General features: G+C 39.8%; 2 protein-coding genes across 3 annotated transcripts in view; one reads left to right on the top strand and one right to left on the bottom strand.

The window, feature by feature from the left end:
- The window catches only part of SLC49A4 (solute carrier family 49 member 4), a 71094-nt gene extending 60932 nt beyond the window's left edge, over positions 1-10162 (bottom strand). The window contains exons 1-2 of the mRNA XM_036107394.2: positions 9663-10162; positions 2317-2410 (exon numbers count right to left, since the gene is read on the bottom strand). Coding sequence (XP_035963287.1) covers positions 2317-2410; positions 9663-10005 — 437 coding nt within the window. The 5' untranslated portion in view covers positions 10006-10162. The remainder of the gene's footprint in view (positions 1-2316; positions 2411-9662) is intronic.
- A 159-nt stretch (positions 10163-10321) lies between these two features.
- Positions 10322-24043, top strand: part of HSPBAP1 (HSPB1 associated protein 1) — a 60459-nt gene continuing 46737 nt past the window's right edge. The window contains exons 1-2 of one of the 2 annotated variants that reach the window (XM_036107393.2): positions 10322-11605; positions 11749-11895. Coding sequence is in view for 1 of the 2 variants with exons in the window: in XM_036107391.2 (XP_035963284.1) it covers positions 11542-11605 (64 nt within the window). In the remaining variant the exon portion in view is untranslated. The remainder of the gene's footprint in view (positions 11606-11748; positions 11896-24043) is intronic. The other variant, XM_036107391.2, reaches the window with a different exon arrangement.

Here is a 24043-nt window from a genome sequence, read left to right as displayed (position 1 = left end):
GTATTTAAAAACTGTGGATGCCGTGTTTGAAAAATTAAGAACATCTCAAACACAATAATGAAACTCATCCATTAAGACTTCACTCAAAAGGATAGGAAATGAAGACTAGCTTTCCGCAGAGACCCATCATCTCTCACTTGGTTTATTGCACTGGCTCCCCAACTGGTCTTCTTACTCCTGCCCTTGACCTCCAGCTTCAGTCTATTCTCAACAAAGCAGCTTGTGACCAGGGTTCTCCTCAGCTCAAAATCACCAATGGTTTCCCAGCTCAGAAAAAGCTAAGGTCTTAAAGGATCTTGTCTCACACTCCCACCACCACCCCATAACCGTGCTGATCTCATTTCCTATCACTCTTCCCATGAAGCCTCTCCTGTCTCACTTGGCTCCAGGCACATTAACCTCCCTGCCAGGAGAGCTCTTCCCTTCCAGCACTTTACATTTGCTGTTCTGCCTGGAATGCTTGGCCCCCAGATAATGCATGGTCCATTCCTTTGGGTTCTTACCCCAAAAAGTTATCTTCCCAGTATGGTTTTTTTTTTTTGTTTGTTTGTTTTTTGTTTTCTTGGGGCATTCTTTCTGAAATTTCACTATCCTTCCCCTGACATTTCAGATCTTTCTTTCCTATTTTATTTTTTCTCTATAACACATACTACATATTTTATTTATTTATCTGGTTTATTGCCAGTCTCCCCAACCAGAATGTAAACTCCAAGAGGCAAGGATTTGTCTTTGGTGTTCTCTGCTGTGTTCCCCATGTCCAGAAGAGAGCTTGGCACTCAATAGGAGCTCAGTGAATTTTGTTGAGTAAGTGAACTGATAAATGAATAAACAAATAAAAAATGATTCCAGTTTGGGCTCTCACTTCTTTCCTGGTCTCCTCCCAGCTATCTCTACCTTCTGTAATCAATCCTATATACCTCAAATCAGTAGTTTACCCAGCACAGGTCAGATCCTATTGCTGCTCTAAGCCACAAGAACTAAGTGGCTCACAACTGCCCAGTGAGGAAAACACAATTTTACAGGATGGCATCAAGGATAATCTTGATGGATAATCTTTTCTAAATCTATCTATAATCTGGATAACCTTTTCTAAACTCATCTATTTATATCCCATTTTTATACCTTAACCTGTAGACAAGTATCTCCCAAACTTGAATAATTTATGGGTCCTTTTTTTTTTTTTTTAAGATTTTATTTATTTGACAGAGAGAGAGACAGAGAGAGAACAAGCAGGTAGAACAGGAGAGGGAGAGGGAGAAGCAGGCTCCCTGCCAGGCATGACCTGAGCCGAAGGCAGACCCTTAACTGACTGAGCCACCTAGGCACCCCTACGGGTCCTTTTTAAAGAGGAAAAATTTTTCAATGACCTTCAGGATCACATCCAAGGACCCCAGTTTGAGAAACACTAATTTAAGAAAATGACATTCTAGTCAATAAAAATGTCTTTTAATTACAGATTATTACTGGTAAAATAATTTTAGTAATATTCTAACCAAAAGGAAAACAAAACTTTAAAATCTTCATATACCTTGTACCCTCTCAGAATAAATCCACAGACCCAGGTGCAAAATGCTGCTGTACACAATGAAATTACCTAACCATCCCAGACGAGGTCTATGCCTACCTGCCTCTATGCCTTTGTTCCTATTATTCCTCTTCTCTGGAATATTCTTTGGTAACTACAGTTATATAATCCCAGTTCTACTCATCCTTCAATGCCTACTTTAATTATCACCTCCTTCATCAACTCTTTTTGATACCCTCAGCCGAAACTTCTCTCAGTGTCTCAGGACAGTTTTATACCCCTTCTGTTGCATTAGCTACATTATTCTTCCTTACGTTATACCATTATTTTCCCATGGTTATTATCGCTCCTAGATAGCATGAAGATTAACTTGTTCTTTTTCTATTTACACAAAAATTAGTATAGTCATTTTCCATATGACAATTAATAAATGTCTACTGAATTAATCATTATGTAGGGAAAAAAATAAATGCTAATTTAACTATGACCCTCTATTGATCCTCTTAAAAATGGAACCATTTAGGGGCGCCTGGGTGGCTCAGTCAGTTGAGCATCTGCCTTCAGCTCAGGTCATGATCCCAGGGTCCTGGGATCGAGCCCCACATCAGGCTACCTGCTCCTCCCTCTCCCCTGTTTGTGTGTGCTCTCTCTCTCTCAAATAAATAAAATCTTTAAAAAAAATTATTAAAAAAAATGGAACCATTTACTAAAAGCTTATAACCAAACATATTTAATATATTCATAATGAAGAAAAATGTGGGAAAAAATTTTAAGTTATTTATAGAATTTACCTTCTTTTAAGCATTAAGTCTGATACAGGTATGCATCTTAGACCAGTTCCCAAAACCATAAGGAAGGATGTCAGAAGCACAGTTACCCGAAGACCTAGGAGGAAACAAAAAAAATCTGGGTTATTTTTTACATTCTTTTCATGTAAGTCCAGTGTTAAGAGCAAAGATTGTTTTACTCAATCACAGTGATATTATATTCCAGTATTTTAGCTTTTTGCTAAAACTCCACACATGGGGGAAAAAAACTCTCCATGCTAAAAATGAAAGGATTCTAACTTTAATAGAAAACTTGAATGATCACATCAAAGAAGATCCATTAGGTCCAGTTTTTCAAAATGAATGACTACAATGTTTTATTCATATAGAACAGTAAAAAATATAGAAGATAATTTTAAAGGACTAGCTATTTTTGTTTTATACTTCCATTATAAAATTTCCAGTTTTCAAATGCAAGCTGCAGAAACTCTAAACTGCCCCTAAAAGGTTTTTTAATGTAGATAGATCATGGCTTTAAATTTTCTTGAAAAATGACAACTGGCCAATTATGTATTTTATCTAATTAGCAGGACAAACTAATGCTTGTTATATGAGGTGGTCCTTTAGAACCCTTTGACTATGAATACAACAATGGTCTTTTTATTTTTCTTGACTTATCAGATGGCTTTCAATTTATAGAATGATACCATTAAAAAAAAAAAGGCATGGCTTAGGACTTTATAATATGGATCAAATAGCTTTTCCCTTTCTATCTCAAATATAATCAATTATTTTAAAAATGTGTGCCAATAGTCAGTCACATGGATAACAAGGTAAAAGAGAATATAAAAATATTAAAATAAGGTAATCAAAAATAGACACAATATTCTAGGTATGGCAGAGTAGTTTAATGGGATTATAAATTCCTACTGCTGGAATGCTGCACTTCTGTTACTACTAAACTAATACCACCTGTTTGTGGCAGCCACATCACACAGGTGGCTCATACTGAGCATATGGCAGAAGTGGCAACATTTCTTCCAATTTCTCCCAAATTCAAAGCCTCCCGGAAACCATTTCATAGTGAATAGACTGAATGCAAATTTTTAAATTTAAGTTTTTCTTTTTTTCCCAGGGCTTTCTTTTTTTTGACAGCAGGGAATAGTTAAGTATTTTGGTTTTCAAAGGGCTTTTCTGCTTAAAGGTGTTAAAAACAAGACAACAGGCCCAAAATGGAGTTGCTCATGCTAAGCCTCATGTCACCAAACTGCCTCGACTTAATTTCAGTTTTGGTTCTCCCAGAAATGGAACACTAATCTAATCAATCAGTGCTAGTGAGGTAATCTGCCTGACAGACCCCCTCCTGTCCCCTAAAGGAAAATGACCTTGCCACAAGCAATCCACTTTTTGCTAGTAAAACTTCCTTGTTCCCGCTCCGTTCTGCCTGTAAAAGTCTTTCATTTTGCACAGACCTTGGAACTCCTTTCTATATGCTAGATGAGATCCTGCCTGATTCATGAATCGTTGAATAGAGCCAGTAAGATCTTTAAATTTACTCAGCTGAATTTTGCTTCTTAACCAAGGAAATTGAAAGTCAACAAAACTATAATTATGCAGATTAAACTTAGCAAGGAAAATAAACTTGAGATCTGGATCAGGCACACACATGCCACATTGAAGACAATTTGTGATATGAACTGAGTTAGCTTTATAATATTCTTATATGATTTAAATATGATTAATACAATTTGGCAGAAGGAATATCATAGAAAATTGTGCTTCCCAGTAAGAAGTAATGCATACATACTGCTCATTTACTGCTTCTACTAAAAGAATGCAAATTTTAAACCCATATTATAGCCATGGGAAATAGAGTGTAATTAATAAAAAGTACATTCACGGTCATAAATATGCTAAACTTGCAAAGTGTTGTTCTTATAAGGCTTATATATGGGGTGTCTTATGAGATACTGATTAAAATGTTACAGATTTGGGACTATAAGGCTTTACCTTCTACATGATATTTATTTTTTTCCTAAGTATTTGGTTTGTAATTAAGGTAAGCAGCCACCAACTAAGCAGTGAGGCGTTGTTTATGACCATATAGTCCAAATAACCCAGTTTCCTATTATTACTGCTAAAGGCTGGCATACTTTTCTACTCAATTATAGCTTTTATCAAATAAATGATAATATAACAGCTAAATATATACATTTCATAATAAAGAAGTTGTGAAAAGCTGATTATTAAAGCAACCTCACAGGTACAGCTTGTGGCTTTCTTGCTTATTTTTAATTGTTGCCAAGTATTACTTAATCCACCCCAGATGATGCTCAATTCTGAATAAAATGTTTTCTTTATCTCATTTGAATCTCGACAAGGCAGGACTCTGTAATTTCATGTAATCAAAATAACATCAACTGACTTCGGGAAGAAGAGGTATGAGGACTCCAGGAAAATAAGCCTCTGAGACATCTAGTACTTTTATGTAAATAAACAGATCCCAAGTGATTACAGTACTAGGATGTGAGTGCAAAAACCATCTGATGAAAGGTATTAGAACAATTTCAGAAAACCAAACATGATTGAAAATAAAAATAAATTCTATTCAAACATGGCACAGACACTGCAGGAAGCTTCCTTCCCATGGATGAAATCACTCCTTTGCTGGGAACATATTTGGTACAGGAATGGCATCTCTACAACAGGTGTGCTTAAAAAATCAGGATGCAAAGTTAATTGGAACACACACACACACATTCATAGTGGATGCATGGGAAATTAATTATAGTCATAAAGTTCATCTGGTAAGACTGTTTGTTCTCAGGCTCCATACTTCCATCAACTGGAGAGAAGATGAGCTCTGTTTGTTCTTGGTGAGGAGACCTCCAGTCTCCCTATCCCCAAAAGCCACAGTCTTGCCACCCCAAACTGCTTTGGAGACCATCAGGAACAATCATATTGTGCCTGTTTTTTTTCTGTCTACATCAGGCTTGGGAGATCCAAGATTCACAGGTCATCCCTATACAAATCTGGCTTCATATATCCCCTAATCTGAACTCATCTCTACAGCTTCCCCAACTCCTGAAACCTTTCCACTGTGCCTGCTGGAGGGCTCACAATCAGGGAATCTGTGGAATCCCTACATTCTGAAGCCCTTCTCCAAATGTTCTCTTTACCTTCCTAATCCCACCAAAACCTCTCCCCCCATGACACTGCTCCCCCAATACTTCCAGATCACTGTCATTTTCTCCTCCCTAAAGTTCCTCAGTCTCTTTTCTCGATGCTTTTAAGATTCTCTCTGGTTTTAAGCAATATGGTTATGATGTGCTTCAGTGTAGTTTTCTTCATGTTTCTTCTGCTAGGATTCTTGTCTTAGAGTTGTGGGTTTATAGATATGGAATTTTTCTGCCATTATTTCTTCAATTTGGGGGGCCCTCCCTCATCTCACTCTATGCCTTTCCCTTACTTTTCTCTTCTCCTTCTGGATCCCTAATTACATGTATATTAGGTCACTTAAAACTGTCCCACAACTCACTGATGCTGGTGGAGTTTTTGTTTGTTTCTTTTTAGTCTTTTTGCCCCCCTCTCTTCCATTTTGGATAGTATTTATTGCCGTCTTCAAGTTCACTAATCTTTTCTTCTGCAATGTCTAATCTGATATTAAATCCTGTCCTATACACCTTTTTTTTTTTTTTTTTTTTTTGGTCAGATTGCATTTCCATCTATAGAAATTTAATATCGGTCTTTTTATGTTTCCCTTGTCTCGCCCTAACATGTTCATGCTTTCTTCTATCTTCTTGAACATATATAGAATATTTAAAGTAGTTGTTTTGATGTTCCTGTCTACTAATTTATCATTTGTGCCATCTGAGGATCTGTTTCTATTCATTGTTTTTTCTCCTCTTTATTGGTCGTGCTTCTTTGCATGCTTGGTAAATTTTTATTTTGATGTCAGGAATTCCGAATTCTACCTTGTTGGATGATGGATTTTTTTTTTTTTTTGCATTTCTTTAAATGTTTGTGAACAATATTGTGAGATACAGCTGAGTTACTTTTGATCTTTCTGAGGCATACTTTTAAGCTTTATTAGGTGAAACCAGAGCATTCTTTAGCCTAGGGTTCTTTTGTCTTTACTACTGAGGCAATGCCCCTATGAGTTTTCAACCCAATCTCTTCTGTATTTTGAGGTTTTCCCTTTCTGACCTTGGGAATGTGAACTATTCCTAGCTTTGTGTGAACTTTGGGAATTGTTCTGCCTATTCTTTTTTTGCTGCTCCTTTTTCCAGCATTTGGTAGTTTCCTCACATGTATCTGCTGATCGGTTATCAGCTGAAGACTGATCTGTAGAAACTCCCTGTAGATCTAGAACTTTCTGTAAAGCTCTTTTCCTCTCTGGTACTCCACCCTAAGAATTCTAGCTAAGTCGGTCTCTTGCAATTCTCAACTGTCTCCTCAACCTAGGGAAACTGCAGCACTCAGTCTGGGCTCCCCATCTCTACACTGATACCTGGAAATTCTTTCATAGTGTTCATAGGGATCACCACCCTGCCCTGCCTGTTGTCCAATATCTGAAAACTCTGTTTCGTATACTTTAATTTTTTGTTTTTGGTTGAAAATTGAAGGATAAATCCAGTTCCTACTATTCCATCATAGTATGGCCAGAACAGCTTTTGATCTAATTATATTTAATTCTAATACTCAAAACTCCTTGCTGCAGTTGTCTAGAAACTACCACACACCTGTCTACAGGGCATTCACCCTCACTGTTTACAAATATCTTGGCTCATTATTCCTCCTTATGACAATACTTTTTCATAAATCTGGTGATTTCAAGATTCACTAGATGATCATTTCAATATCCCTGCCTCTCAGTCCCAACTTCTTATTCCATGATCATGTCCTCTACCCTACACCTCAGTAGTCTTTTCTGTTGTTTATACTCCGATCTAATTTTTACTATGATTGCATCCATAATATAACTCAATTTCAAGCATTCCATTCTTCAACCATGACCTCCTCTCTTTCTCTCTTGCCTTGCTTTATATTCCTCCATAGCATTTATCACCATCTGACATACTAAATATTTAATTTTGTTTGTTGCCTAGATCTCATTAGAATATAGGCTCTGTGAAGTCTATCTTCCCAGTACTTAGCACACATTTAGGTACTATCTCCTTGAAACTTTCTTCACTTGGCTCCTAGGGTTCACTTGCTCTTGGCTCTCCTATTATCTCACTAGCTAGTCCTTTTTTGTCTCTGCTGAAAAATGAAAAGGGGTAAGAGGGTACAAAACCCATCTTAGGGAGATAACCGGTCTTCTATGATAAGCTGGCTGAGGCAGCAGCAAGGCCAGACAACTATCTACCCTTTAGGGAGCAAGATATTTTAGTACCCAATAATGCCGGTACTTACTTTCTATGTATGTAGATAGGACATCTGCAGCAGGACAGCCAACATATGAAAGTATATTAGCTTTCTCCTACTAAAAAGGAAAACCACATACTAAAAGAGAATTTTTACATTTATTTTTTATTGCTTCAACCAATGGCGAATATAAAATTGAATTCCCCATGTGGTTACAGGAACTATTGAAAGAATTCCTGAAGTAACTTATTTTATAAAGTGAATAGGTAGTCCCTAATTTATCTAGCCACAGATAGTTCATACAATTATAATAAAAAAGGTAAAAATTAACATTCTTCTACCCTAAAAACAAGGTTGGTTAAATTTTGAAAATAATATTGAAAAATGCTCCTGACAAAAATATAAATAAAAACAAACAACAAAATAACATTTTCCCCTAAATTTAGCCAACCTTGTAAGGAATGACATAGGAATTGTCACAGATTGGAGGAAATTAAGGAGAAATCATAACTGAGTGCAATTTGGAACCCTAGACTGAATCCCGGAATGGAAAAAAAAAAGACATTAGTGGAAAAACTGACGAAATCCAAACTATAATTCAGTTTAAAAGCAAACAAACAAAAAAAACAAACAAAGAAAACCCCCATTCAGGGGGCGCCTGGGTGGCTCAGTTAGCCGACTGCCTTGGGCTCAGGTCATGATCCCAGGGTTCTGGGATGGAGTCTGCTTCTCCCTCTCCCTCTCCCCCTGCTCATGCTCTCTCTCTTGTTCTCTGTCTCACTGTCTCAAGCAAATAAATAAAAAATCTTTTAAAAAATTAAAAAAAAAAAAGAAAAGAAAACCTCCATTCAGTACAAGAAACCTTTCCTCAGCATCTAGCACACATCCTCTGCGAAAGTACCTACTCTATCTGGAAGTTCTATGCCAGTCAAGACACATCTTCCAGGGCTGGACACCTTTTTATTCTTAGAAGGTTCTTCCTTTACTGTTTTGAGTTATATCCTTTTGTAGCTTCACTCAATTTAGTTCTTCCTTCTAGAACTACACAGAGTAAGTCTAATTCCTCTTTTACTTGACCTTCACATATTTTGTATTTTGCCTCAAGTTTCTTTGTAAATGTTGACACACCCAGTTCCCTTAATCTTACACATGATTTTTACATCATTATTCTTGTCACACCACTTTTAAAAAGTGCTCCAGTTTGTCAATGGTCTTCCTTCTGTTTGATGCTATACTTCTATGTCTAAAACGGTCCTCCTTTGTCAGCAGCTACATCACGGTGATCATGAATCATTTACCCATACCTATGTGGTATAACTCAATGCCTTATCATTCAGTTGTATGACCTCCTTTTTCTCCTCACAGAATCACACTGGCAAGTGGTAAAGTGAGACGTCTCTTCAGAGTATTCCTCAGAGAGTCTTCATTCATCTGCCACGCTTTATCTGAGAGTCATAAATCTCAACTGACACAACCACCTAGTCACAAACACACACTTTAAAGCTGCTGTGCACCATTTTAGAGAAATCAAAGCACTCAGATCGGAGTTTCCCAAAAGCCCTGGGCTGGAGTCATCTATTATGCAAAGCCAAATACTTCCCTGTATCTGGGCATCATCAGTCTATTTTCTGACCTTTCACCCTCAACATTCTCAAATCCCTTTGAAGTCAAAGCATCAGTCATTTTGGTCAGGTGTGAAAAAACGTATAGCCCGTGCACAGGAATGCTCTGATGTCCACATTGTGCAAAAACATGAACATTTAGAGATCACTTAATCTCTGCTGTTGCGTAATGGGTCTTGATGTAAACATAAACACAGTATCTGCAAAGAAGCCTCCCCATATTTGTCGCTTTAGGGACGGAGGGTTCCTGGTCAGGAATGGGATACCAGCAACACTCGGTCACCTCACATAACCCTTAAGACGAAGCCGAGGGCGGCGGCTGGCGGGCTCTGGCTCTCCCCGGAGTGACCGCGCCGGCCGGCGCTGCCCGGACCTCCTCACCTCTCTTGTCCAGGAGCCACATGAACGCGAAGCAGGGCAGGAAGCCGATGGGTCCCCACAGCACGAGCAGCGCGATGTCCCAGCTGGAGAAGCCATAGGCCTGGCGCGCCGAGTTCTGGATGGGGCCCCAGGTGTTCCAGACCAGGCCCTGCGCGAAGCCCAGCAGCGAGAAGAGCAGCAGCACCAGCCAGCGGCGCCCGTACACCCGCCCGGGACCCGGGGCCGCCGCGGGCAGCGCCGCCGCCGCCGCTTCCCGGCTTCTCCAGACGGCCCCCGGCGCAGGCCCGAGCCCGGGCCCCAGCAGTGGCTGCCGCTCCTCCTCGCTGCTCCAGCCCGCGCCCATGGCGACGCGCGGCCCGCGGGGCCTCTGCCCAGCGCGGTCCGGGGGGCCACCGACCAGCCCCGCGCGGATGCGGCCGCAGGAGGCGGAGGCAGAATAGGCTGTGTTCGCCCTCGGCCTCTGAGCCGCGCCCGGTGCGCCTGCGCCGCGCGAGCCGGCCAGGGGCTGGAAGGCGGGGCAGGTGCCGCGGGCGGGGAGGAGGCCGGGGTACCGCTCCGGGGCAGTCCCCTCGCGGGCACTGGAGCGTAAACTGAGGCGGTAGAGGGCGTGAAGACCCCCGTCCCTGAGGGAGGACAAGGAGAAACCAAAAGGCGGGAGGAGAGCGGCTGAGCCGGGGAAAAGGAAACTCCCAGAAAGGCTGTGTTAAGAGGAGGTTGGGCAAGGAACCTGGGATTGCTGGAGGAAGTGCCTAAGTTTACATCACGTGTCGGATAAACAACTTGGATACCTCCGGTCACTTAAGCTATTGCTTGCTTCTATATTGGATTTATTATTTTTGTTGGATTTCTAACTTTAGAAATTAAAGGGGGAGATAGGGTAAGATTGAGCTGTTGGATTTGCCCTTTGAAAATAATTTCTTTTTTACAGACAGTAAGTACTGCCTAGTTTTTTCAGTTACCCTTTGTCTTACATACCCAATGAGATTATAAACTAGCCAATTACATTCATATGTAATTTAAAAAGATATAGATATCTTTCTACTCGTTGCCTGTCATTAATAGGCTAGCAATAAAGATATGTTGATTAAGACTTAAGAGATTTCTGCCCCTAATGACTTAGATCCATCTCCAGTTATTACAATTTTGACCAGACGAAAAGTAAGTGAGAAGGGTGGGGGTTGTTGATCTCTTGATCAAGCAGCCGGTTGTTTATTTCATTATACAAATCCAGAAGCCTGACAGCTGTCGATTAGTGTCCTTGAAACCCTAGGTCAAGCGATTTGGCTAGTGTGGGTCGGGAAATGAGTCACGGAGAGAGCAATTAAAGGACGTTTGCCTGGAGTTCGTATTCCCCAGAAGCCACAAAAAACAGATGGAGTCATGTTGCTGCCAGAAAGGCAAGAAAGGTGGAAGAGAAGCGTTAGCTCTCCTGGTAAGAGCGTCTGCAGAGTAAGGCGGAGGCGTAGCCCCCATTCCACTGCTCCGAGCCCCACAGAACTGCAAACCATCCCCTAAAACTCCAATACTGTTGGGTGTAGGAAAGCGGCAAGGCAGATAGGAAGGACCTGACTAAAAAAGACGGGGAGCAGAAACTAATCCAAGAAAAGACTACAAAGAAAAAAGGCTAAACTCTGGGGGAGATACAAAGCGCTACAGCCGAGACCACGTGCTGACATTTCAACAACCTGGGAATCAAAACAAACCTGCGTGGCCCCGCCCAGCGCCCGTCACGTGACTGCCGCGTGAGTGGTGCTTCCGGGGGAGCCTTGGAGTTGCTAGCGCGGCTCCTTCCTGTCCTGCGACTCCAGAGCCCGGTTTTTGGCGGTCCTCTGAACCCACTCCCACTCCACTCCACTTTTGGGTTGGGGCGGAGCTAGCCATGGCAGCAACCCCGGGGACGACCCCTGAAACGGCCCCCGCAGCTGGAACTGGAGAGGTGGAAGGTAGGCGCCAGGCTGAAGTCAGATCATGAGTACAACCCTGTGCCAGCTCATTCTTGGCACTTCTCCTGTGGCCTGTTGGTCTAGCTCTTATTTCACGTCTCTCCGGCACTGCATTAAACTGTGAAGAAATTATTATTTTTTAGTGAACGTGGCTTTTCTCAAATTGAGGCATTCAGATTTCCAGTCATCGTGCAGGCCCTGTATCCCCACATCCTGCCAGGGCTGATTCACGCATGAGGGTGGTTTGAATGGATTAAATTAAATCTGTGAAAGTGGAGCCCACTCTTGAGGTAAATGGAAATATCTGGGACTGGGACTTCTATGAACAGAGGTTATGAGCTTTTGTTAAATTTTGGTGGAACCCTGCCTTAGGTAACCAGTGAGGTTGGGGGGGCCCATGTGCCAGAGATCTCTGTTAGCCTTTATTGAGTGATTGCTCCGTGCCTGGCACAGTTCTGGGTACTGCTACTGGAGAATCTAGAGACTTCTGATTGTTTATAATAATGCTTTTTTTCCAGTTGAGTAAAGGGGCCTAGAAAGGAAAAGAATGATTAATACCTGATAACATGAATAATACTAGCAGTACACACTGGGTGAGGGCTGTCACCAGGAGGAGAGATCCCTGTGGGGAAAACATAAATGCTTCAAGGAAGGAGTAGTTGGAGGTGGGTCTTTAAGATTGAATGAGATCGTGACAAACTTAGGTGGTAGTGCGGGGGAGTTGTGGGAAGACAGGGAGCAGAAAAACAGGATGGCTGTGGTTGGAGATCAAATACTCCTGTTTGCCTAGAGCAGGAAATGACCAATCCAAGCGGAGGAAACAATTATAATTTTGTCCTGTATGACCAGTCTCTTGTCCTTATAAACTCCCTTATGTACCCCAAGGATACAATTCTTTTTTTTTTTTTTAAGATTTTATTTATTTATTTGACAGAGAGAGACACAACGAGAGAGGGAACACAAGCAGGGGGAGTGGGAGAGGGAGAAGCAGGCTTCCCACTGAGCAGGGATCCTGATGCGGGACTCGATCCCAGGACCAAAGGCAGACACTTAACAACTGAGCCACCCAGGCACCCCTAGGATACAATTCTTGAACTTCATCTATACCTCCCATCCATTGATTCTTACATTTTCTGTACATCTGTACCCCCTTATCCAGTTTATAATGCATGCTCTATTTTGTCATGATCTCTCCTCTGAAGGTGCACCATTCTCTTGTCCTTCCCTTCCTTTTATTCTTCTGGCAGAACTCATACTCTTGATGAACCCAACCTTTTGTTCTCTTTACACCTGCACTTACATGGCTGAATTTTTCTGGAAAAAGTCCTGGGCAAACTGATGACAGTATAAAATGAAAATGATCAACCTCTTGAATATTCATTCAGTATGGGCCTGAGATCCTCTGATTCTGTTTCTGTGGTAAGCTTACTTCCCCCCATGACAATTCCCCAAACTCTATATATCCTCTCTTCATCTCTTTCTCACTTTCAGTGGGTGACTTTGCAAGTCAGGTCAATTCTGCATCTAATTTGTCTACTTTTCCCCACCTTCACTATCAGACCCTTGTCCAGATGATCCACATTTCTCACCTAAACCACTGCTATATCTTAAGGCCACGGGATCCTGTTTTTTATCTTGTGCCCCTCCAATCCCTTCTCCAATCCCTTCTCACACCTTCAGCAAAAAAAGTGACACTCCCTTACATAAAACTCTTCAATGAATTACATTGCACTTAGAATAAAATTCAAACTCTTAACCATGGCCTACAGAAATCCTTGGTTTGGGCTCTGCTTATGTCTCCAGGAGCATCTATTGTCACTCACTTCCTCCTCCTCTTGTCTACTTTTCACGTAATTGGCTTCTTAATCTTCAGCTTTCAGAGTATGTCACCACCTGAGTTCTTACCAGACCAACCTATCTAAAACAGTCGTTTTAGTTTCCCCTGACTCCTAACATCTATTGTTCCTGCTTCCTTCATTTCACTTATTACAATCTGAAATTACTTGTTTATTATTGTTTCCTCCACTTGACCTTAAGTACCTTGAGGGCAGGACCTCTATCTGTTTTATTCACCATATGGCCCAAGCCCAGGCACATAGTGGACACTTAGTACATATTTGTTGAGTGAATGAATGAGAGAACTCTGTGCCAAGTCCAAAGGCAGGAGGAGAAAGAGCATGGCATGGTCCAGGAACCGAAAGAAGCTGGTATTAGAAGTGGTGAGGGAAGTGGGATCGTGAAGGGCACCTTATACCAAGTTAAGGAGTCTGGACTTTATGACAGTAGGAGGCCTTTAAAGAGCTTTAGGTAAGGGAGTAACATGATCAGGTTTGATTTTAGGAGGATCAGGAGGATAGATGGGAGGGAGAAAGACTAAAGAACAGGTACTTACCCTTTAAGCCTCAATTTTGTCTTCTGTAAAATGCATGATTAGTGTAAGAGTTAAAGATAATTGGGGATCATCTAGCATAGTGTTTGGCAGGAATTACATATTCATTAGTGGCAACCATTTTTATTACTAAAGAAAGGCCTGGCATTGGTGACTGATGGATGTTGAACTGAGAGAAAAGAACTTAGAGAGCTCTGTAATTTTCCAACCTGAGAAACTACATGTAAATTAGAAACCTGAAGAAGAGGTGGTTGGGAGTAATGAGTGAATGCATAGAGTTTAGATTTGGAAAGATGATGCAAAAGATATCAAGCATGCAGCTGGGTAAAAGGAGAGGTTTTTTTAGATTTAGTATTCACTTTCCATAAATTCACCCTTTTAATGTATACAGTTCATTGGTTTTTAGTATGTTCACGAAGTTGTGCAGCCATTACCACTATAATTCCAGAGCATTTTCAACACACTGAGAAACCTGTTATCTATTAGTAGTCACTCCCAATTAGACCCTCTCCCCAGCCTCTGGCAGTCACTAATCTACTCTCTGTGGATATTTGCCTACTCTGGATGTTCCGTACAAATGGAATCATATAATATGGGGCTTTTTGTGTCTGGCTTCTTTCACATTGCATAATATTTTCAAGGTTCATCTGTGTTTTAGCATTTATCAATACTTCATTCCTTCTTAAGGCCTAGTGATATCCCATGGTATGGTAATACCACATTGTTTATCCATTTATCAGTTGATGGCATTTGAGTTGTTTGCACTTTTTGGCTATTATGAGTAATGCTGCTGTGAGCATTCATGCACATGTTTTTGTGTAACATGTGTTTTCAGTTTTCTTGGGCATATATATAAAATTGGAATTGCTAGGTTATAAGATAATTCCATGTTTAACTTTTTGAAGAAGCTGGTGAATCTTTTTTTTTGAGAGAGAGCGAGCACAAGCATGGGTGGGGGGCAGAGGGAGAGGGAGAGAGAGAATCTTAAGCAGGCTCCATGCCCAGCACAGAGCCCCATGCAGGGCTCCAGAGCACGACCCTGAGATCATGACCGGATCCGAAATTAAGACACTTGGACATCTAACTTGACTGAGCCACCCAGGTGCCCCAGAAGAAACTGGTGATTCTTAATTTTGAAGTCCTAAGGAGGGAAAAAAATCTGATGAAAATATGGATTTGCTCCCCTGAAAAATGCAGCATAAATACACATTTTTGCAGGTGACTTCGTATTTTTGTATTAGATTCTCAGTATCCTATCTGTGGAACTTTCAATCACATTTTAAACTGTCATCCTCCCCAGAATCACCAGTTTGGGATGACTGCTTATTACCATTACAAAGTAAGTTAAATAGAGAAAATCCTACCGGAAGAGAAGGCTTTGCTTTAAATTACATAAGGCATATGTGAACAAAGGGTAAAAAAAAAGTGCATACATTAAATACACAATGTGAAAGGGTCAGTATATTCAGGATAATGATGAATATTGTGGGAGTCATAAGAAAGTTAATTTTTGAGCAAACTTACTACCAGTCCATTATCAAAAAATATTGGAATGTATATTGTAAACAGAAGACTCGTACAGTGAGGTAGAAGACAGACCTTGCTTTAAAATAGCTTGTAAATATAGTTTGGGGGGAAAAGATGCAGATAAAAAGAGTTGTAGTATAAGACATATCCACAAGCAGGAAGGAATTAATTGGGAAGTAAATATTACACACCTTCAGTGCTTTGGGGCTGAGAGAAGAAAGAACTAATGCAAACTGGATTGGTCTGTACTTCCTAGAGTAATTTGAGTTTGGTATAGTTTGAAAATGGCGACGAATGGAAGAGGCCATTTCTGGCAGTCAAGGCTGGAAGTAGGAGTGAGTGGAGAAAAGCCTGAGTCACATAAGGCCCAGAGGGCAGGGAGGAAGGTGAGGAGACAGACTGGTTCTACTAGAGTAGAATTGGTAGCAGAGAATGCAGGTGAAAAGAAGGAAGATTGTGTCCTTTGAAAAACCAAACAAGAGCAGGGTCAACCAGAAATGTTGATGTGAAGAAGAGGGAAATCATGGGTTTCAGTGTTATAAGAAAAAAAATAGAGCAAGGCACCTCAAAGAGTGAGGAAGTGGAGAGAGGTATTGGGAATTTGAAAGTGAAGAAGCTTTAGAATGGTTGCTGTAGGGGCGAGGGTGATTAGGAATCTGCTAGTGATAACTACCATGCAGGGAACAGGCAAGGAACCTGGTGGAGGTGAGCATGAAATTGTGGACCTTTGTTCCACACATTGTGGATCCCTTTGTTTTGAGACTGTTTTTGATTGTGCTCAAGAGCTCATTTTGCAGAAGTAGAGAAAACAAGTCGTTAGTTTTAATAAAACTTCAATATTTTATATACATTGCTAAAAATGAGGTGTGAATTCAGAAAACATTTATTTAGCATCAGTTTATGCCAAACATTGTGCTAAGCTCTAGGGATAGAAAAATAATCGTCTTGCCTTCAAGGATGTGATATTTTCTGTTTGAAGTAACAGCTTGAAAGTTATTAAAAGCAAAACGTGATCATATTGATAATCAAATATATTAGAATCCTTATTTGAAAATAAAGTGGACCTAGGGGCCCCTGGGTGGCTCAGTGGGTTAAGTGTCTGCCTTTGGCTCAGGTCGTAATCCCAGGATCCTGGGATTGAGCCCCTTGTTGGGGCTCCTGCTCAGCAGGGAATCTACTTCTCCCTCTCCCTCTGCTCCTCCCCCTGCTCTCTCACTCCGTCTCTCTCTCAAATAAAATCTTTTTTTTTTTTTTTTAAGATTTCATTTATTTATTTGACAGAGACACAGTGAGAGAGGGAACACAAGCAGGGGGAGTGGAAGAGGGAGAAGCAGGCTTCCTGCTGAGCAGGGAGCCCAATGCGGGGCTCGATACCAGGACCCCAGGATCATGACCTGAGCCGAAGGCAGACGCTTAACGACTGAGCCACCCAGGCGCCCCTCAAATAAAATCTTAAAAAAAAAATGTACTTATAAAAAAAAAAGAAAATAAAGGGGACCTTAAAAATGCAAAATAAAGAACCATGTTACTGCTATTATAGCTTATAGTTCATAATATTTTATTTAATAAAGATGATCTGTTTCCTTGGCACCTGGGTGGCTCAGTCAGTTGAGTGTCCGACTCTTGATTTTGGCTCAGGTTATGATCAATAGCCAGAGCACAGAGGATTTTTAAAGCAATGAAAATACCCTGTATGATATAATGATGGTTATATGTCTTTATATTTTAGTCCAGATCCGTAGAATGTACAACACTAACACTGAACCCTAAGATAAACTATGGACTTTGGGTGATTATGATGTGTCAAAAAAAAGAAGTTATCCTGGTTAAAAAAAAATGTACCATTTTGGTGAATGATGTTGATAACGGGGGAGCCTATGCATATGTGGGAAGGGGATATATGGGAAATCTGTACCTTCTCAATTTTGTTATAAACCTAGAATTACTCTAAAATAAATTCTTAAAAAACCAACCAACGAACATGAAACTACTTAATGTTAAGAATCAACTTAAATTCTGAGTGTGAGATGTTAGAGGATCACACATTGTTTGAAGCTTTTCAGTGAAATTAAAAGTTGCAATTCTTTGAATCTGATTCCACCTTTCAGACTGAGGTTATGTTTTTCTCTTGGGCTCTGGTAGCTTTAATTGTAGCCAGGTTTATGTCTTGATGAAGAGAAGAATGTATTCTTAGTAACTCTTATTCCAGTCTTTCTTGAAATGAGTAAACATATCATCAGCAGGAAGAAGGCAGATAAGAAGTAACTTGATAAGGGAGGACACTTTTCATGTAAGAATTTATCTCCTGCTTTTAAAAGAAGGAAGATCCCTCCCTGCCCCAGCAACAACGGACTAACCACCCCTTGCAGCCAATGAGAAACCGCCACAACCTCCAACTCTTGTTTTTTGCCAATGAACTTTTGTTCAAAACTTCCCAATTCCCTCCTAAAGTCAATTTGCTTCTCCTGAATTGTAATTCCCCTGCTATTCCCAAATAAGCGCGTTTTGGTGGTAAAATAACTGGCTGTTTTAAGGTTGACATTCCCAAGGAAAAATTTCATTCCAGAGTTGTAGGGACTTGAGTTTCTTAGAGAGCTGACATTCCTATATGACTGGATTTACTCCTCCTCAGTTGGAGATGCCATACTCTGTCATTTCTTTTTTCATTTAAAAAAAAAAAAATGGCAGGAGGAGGCAGGGGAGTTTAAAGAAAAGCAAAAGCCTATGTAAACAATTTTCCATGCTAGAGCATATATATATAATTCATGTGTAGCTAAGTACTTTATATTTGATAAGGACAAATAACAGAAAAACTATACCATTGAATTTTTTTAACCGTGGTAAAAACCAAACGACGAAAATTTATCATCTTAACCATTTTTAAGTGGACAACTCAGTAGTGTTAAGTATATTCACATTTTTGTGAAACAGATTTCTAGAACTTTTTCATCTTGCAAATCTGAAACTCTGTACTCAGTAAACAACTCTTCTTTCCTCTCTCCCCTCAGCCCCTGGTAACTGCCATCCTGCTTTGTTTCCATGAATTCACCTATTTTAGATACCTCATGCAAGTGGAATAATACAGTATATGTCTTTTTGTGACTGGCTTTTTTCACTTAGCATAATGTCTTCAAGATTCATTAATGTTGTAGCATATGACAAGATTTCCTTCCTTTTTAAGGCTGAATGATATTCCATTGTATGATGTCAATGGACGTTTGAGTTGCTTCCATCTTTTGGCTATTATAAATGTGTGGCTATGAATATGAGTGTGCAGATATCTTTTTAAGACTGCTGTTGAATTTTTTTGATGAATAGTTAGATAAAATAGCCATTTTATTTTGAAATACAGAAAATTTTCCTAGTGAAATTCTGAAGAGCTAGATGGAAACATTTTGGTAGAAATTTTGAAGATACTTTGGAGCCTTTTAAAGAATTTTAGTTTTTGAGACACTATTCTTTCCAGTATTTTTTTTTGGTAAAGATTTTATTTATTTATTTGAGAGAGAGAGCGAGCACAAGAGGGTTGAGGGGCAAAGGGAGAAGCAGACTCCCTGCTAAGCAGGAAGCCTGATGCAGGGCTCTGTCCTGGGACTCTGGGATCATGACCTGAACTGAAGGCAGACGCCCAACCGACTGAGCCACCCGAGCACCCCTATTCTTTCTAGTATTAATTTCATTTAAAATATAGATGTACTTTTCCTTACTTTAAGTGTAGGACCAGTATTTGTTTTGAACTTACAAGTACTATTTATGAGTTCTGGCATAAATGGATTAAAGTGAGGAGGAGAAGATGATTTTCTGGCTTGACTGGGCAAGAGTTACAAATGTAAGAAGATGGGAAGAAGAGGATGTGAAGTGTCCAGCACATAACTGTCTTCTGTTCCCAGCCTGAACCTGCTTCGGTGTTCACTATCGTACCAAGCATTGGTATTGGAAAGATTATGTCATAACAGCCTCAACACTTCTGTTTATGGTTTCGTCAGTGGCACCACCTTCTAGACCTTGAAATTCGAAGGGTTTATGACTGATCATCATTTTACTTAAGCATCATTTACTTAAGCATATAAGTTAACAACTTATATTAACTTTTAGGAGAATTTTCTTGGTTTATATTGACATTTTTAAAATAGTGACTATAAAATGAAAAATTATCGTTGGTGTAAGTTTTACCATTTGGTCTTTGGTATGAATATAGTCATTTTGTTAAGTAGTACTTGCATAGTTCCATCAGTGTTTTTCTGATGTGGCCTAGATGTTCATTATTTTTTACCCTAGTATCTACCATTCCAGAAGTTTTTTAATTTCTTGTATATACAGAGTTGTTAGATTGATGAAACCATCATAGGCTTACATGTATATATTTAGAAATAATTTAGATTACTATGCCAGGACCCAGTTTTGTGACCTGCTCTTCTGTCACCTTCTAAAAACTTTTAAATAAGATTTTAATAAAATCTAATAAAATTTAATTGAAATTTTTAGTTATTAACAATTCTATTAAAATTATACCTGACATGAGAGATGAGTTAATTTCAGTTTCAGGATCTTTGTCTTTGTTGTATTCTATCAATATTAGGAACGAATTCTGGAAACTTGGTAAGTTTTCCTTATTCTCGTCTTGAATTCTAAATCTCAGCTACAAATCCAAGCCAGGTATTAATTGATGGAGGAAGGCAGATTGCTAACAAATTCAGAGAAATTAGGTTTCAAATTATCATGTAGCTTGCATTAATTAAAGAAAAAATTGCTGAGAAAGAGGCAGTTTGCTTTTTAATCATGTTTCACTATCTCCAAAGAATTAGTTGAAACCAAAGCTTTAATAAATTGTAAGAATAACGTGCTACATTTAGAGGGAGAAAAGACTATGTGCAACACCTAGATCACTAATCTTTTTTTCAGCAGTTTCTAAGTCATTTCATTAGAAATTGTTGCTTGCTGCAAGTTTAGACCTAAATACACTTATCCTTTAAAGGCTCTCAGGGTTGCTTCAGAATTTTTATGCTCTTTGCAGATATTCCTGGCTTGGAGTGACTGAGTGCATCCCTAGGCTATTTAATTAATACAATGTAGATTGCATTCTTCTTTAAAGGAAATTGTAACACTTTAATTTGTTAATTTAATGGCCCAGTTCATTGTTGATTAAACTATCAGAAACCAAATTACTTTTATGTCACAACCAACTGATTGTTTTATTTCATTGATAGGCCTGAGATTCTGTAAATATGCTAATTTCTTGTTATGGTGAGCATCCTACTGCCTGTTCTGTACACACTTTATTGCACTTTTTATTCATTTAGCAAACGTTTGAGCATTTAATATATCCCAGTCACTGGGCCAGGTGCTTTCTCAGCAAATTTTAGTTTTTAAGGTCTCTTGTTAAATAACTTCTGGGATGTCTGGGATTTTTAAATCAGATCATTAACTACTTTTTTAAAAGGCATTATGTTAGAGGAAAAAGTATTTCTTTGAAGCTATTCAAAAAGTAGTGCCAAAACACTACTCATGTGTTACTAATGACCATGTATTTATTTGTGGAAGGGTGGCAAGATATATCTTACCCAAATATGAGAACTTTTTGGGGAACGTTCAAAGCCAGATCTATTGGCTCTGATTAAAATAAGCAGAATAGGGACGCCTGGGTGGCTCAGTCGGTCAAGCGTCTGCCTTCGGCTCAGGTCATGATCCCAGGGTCCAGGGATCGAGTCCCGCATTGGGCTCCTTGTTAAGGGAGGAGCCTGCTTCTCCCTCTGCCTGCCACTCCTCTGCTTGTGTGCTCTCTCTCTCTCTCTCTCTTATTCTCTCTGACAAATAAATAAATCTTTAAATAAAATAAAATAAAATAAAATAAGCAGAATAAATGATTCCCTACCCCAAAAGGGCTGGTGCTTCTCTTTTTATCTGCCCTTTAAAGTTCTAGAAAAAAAGTCTTCAAAGCTTGAATATTTTGTAACTATAGAACTGAAAGAGTGCTACAGGTCAGACCAGCCATGATTCATTCAGTGTAAGTCACAGAGTATTTTATAGAGAGAATATGGTTGTCCTTGAAAACAATAGCCTCAGAAGGCAAGGTGTTAAACCAGTTATGAACTAGTAACAATCTTGACTATAAGAATTACTTTTTATATGTAAAGGGATTTAGGAGGTAGAATTTTGCTGGTATTGATTTAGTAGCACAAAGATGGATGTTTTTGCATTCTTTCAGCTGAGGTTTGCAATTTCCTGGGCTTTTGTTTGTTTGTTTGTTTAAGCCCAATGTGGGGCTTGAACTCATGACTCCAAGATCAAGAGTTAAATGCTCTACCACCTGAGCCAGCCAGGCGCCCCCTGGGCCTTTGATCTCTCAAGGTGGCTAACCATTATGTCTGTTTTCCAGGCAAAATGTAGGAGAGAAGGCTAAGGGCAAAAAGACTGACTAGGCAACTTCCAGATACATCTCTGGCCACTTGTATCTGTGTAGGAGTCTGGGAATTGTAATTTTTCAGCCACACTCATTGCGCAGAGTTCTGTTAGTAAGGAAGAAGAAAGTGGGAATGGGATAAGGTAGGCAACTAGAAGTCTCTACTACAGGTATTATCCCACCAACCCCTGTCCACATAGGCACAAACCAAAACATGCCTCTTTCCCCGACAGCACACCTGGATTTATTATCCATTAATTGGTCTACAGCTTTCCGAAACTTACCTCTCTTTTCAGATTATACTGTCTCTCCTGAGTTTGTAGTGTTCATGTAGGTCCCACAGTTTGAATTCTCTGGAAGCAGGATGGTGCAGTGGAAAGAGCACTGCACTTGGAATCAGGGAACCTGACCTGTAGTTCCAGTTCGTCACTGGTGTGTTGAGCTTTGACATCTGAGCTTCCTATTCTTCTTTTGGATAATGGAGATAAAATGTCTTCTCTGCCTGTTTTGTAGGCTTCTTAGATGATCAGATGAGCAGTTTTAATGTATATAAACGTACATGGCAAATAGTAAAGCATCATATGAAGAAATGCATTATTATGATGATGATGATGTTCAAAACCAAACTCTTCATCTTCCCACCAGAATGAGCTGCTGCTCCTAACTTTTTTTATGTCAAGTCACAAAGTCTGGAAACCTCAATATCCCTTATGGCTGCATCTGCCTCCCACCCCACATCTTTGGTTGTAATAGTCTTTGATACTATTATCTTAGTATTTCTATATATCTACCATCTCTGCCCTCCTTACTACCCCCCCCCCCCACGTTGTTCAGGGCCTTACTGTAACACTTTTTACTTGGCTAGTACAGTAGCTCTCTGAGTCAATTCCAGTCTCTGCATCTCCACGCATTTCTCCATAGCCCTCATTTTTATTGCTAATGAATGTAATGTACCACGGGAAAAAATTTACATAACATTTAGTAATATTCAGTAAATATTTTTCTACTTTTAGACATTAGGCTGTTCATATTTTCAGTTTTTGTATTATGGTAGTAGATATTTTATGTGTATATGTATACATATATAATATATATAAATATTCATATAGCTGATGATTACTTTGTTAAAAGCAAATTCCTATAACATGAGTTACTAGGTTAATGGGTGGTTATTTGAGACTTCTGCTTCATTTTTACAGTTGTTTGCCAAAGGATAGTACTAATTTATGTGCCACAAACAACAAAGTATTACCATGAATGTATTACAGCTTCTCACAGCCTAGCAAAACTTAAAAAATATATAATAAAAAATGCGGCTTGTCCATTTTTCGTGTACACGGAATCCAGGCACTCCAAGTCCAGGAAGGTTTGGTGGGTCGCAATCCAGGTAACCTTGTACTTAACATTTATAGGCGAATATGGGTCAAGTCCCCTAATGTGAATTTATCAAACATGTCAAAAGTGGAAAACAAGAACCTCAAGGAAGGATAGAAAATTTTATTCCTGGTCACATCCTGTTTCCCTTATAGGCTCCTTAGCACTTAAAGATAAGCTTGGGGCTTCATTTACTTCGAGATACCCAAGGGTGTCTTCTCTCTTCCTCCCCCCACCCAGCCCCCAGCTCTTCTACTGCCTTTTCCCTCTGAGTGTCCACCCTTATCTCCTCACTTGGGAGCCCTGACTGTGTAGACAATGACAGACTGTCCTCACATGTCTTGCTTACTTTCATCAAGGGCTTAGGGAAGGCTTCTGAGTATTTGCCCTTGTCTGAGCAAAGGGGCCAAATTGACTTAAATTTTCATTTTCTTTAAAAACAAGCCTTGCATTCAGACAAGTGCAAATTACTCAAATTCCTTGATGACTCCTTCCCCATCCCTCTTCCTTTTATCGGAAAGTTTATTTTATTTTTATTTTTTTAAAAATATTTATTTGAGAGAGAGAGCGAGCGAGCGAGCAGTGGGGAGGAGCAGAGGGAGAAAGAGACGCAGACTCCACACTGAGCAGGGAGCCCGACATGGGGCTCGATCCCAGGACGCTGGGATCATGACCTGAGCAGAAGGCAGCCACTTAACCGACTGAGCCACCCAGGCGCCCCATATCAGAAAGTTTAGAAGAAAGTTGG

This window comes from Halichoerus grypus, chromosome 1, assembly GCF_964656455.1.
Source record: "Halichoerus grypus chromosome 1, mHalGry1.hap1.1, whole genome shotgun sequence".
Taxonomy (NCBI): Eukaryota; Metazoa; Chordata; class Mammalia; order Carnivora; family Phocidae; genus Halichoerus; species Halichoerus grypus.
This window is presented reverse-complemented; position numbering and strand designations above follow the sequence as displayed.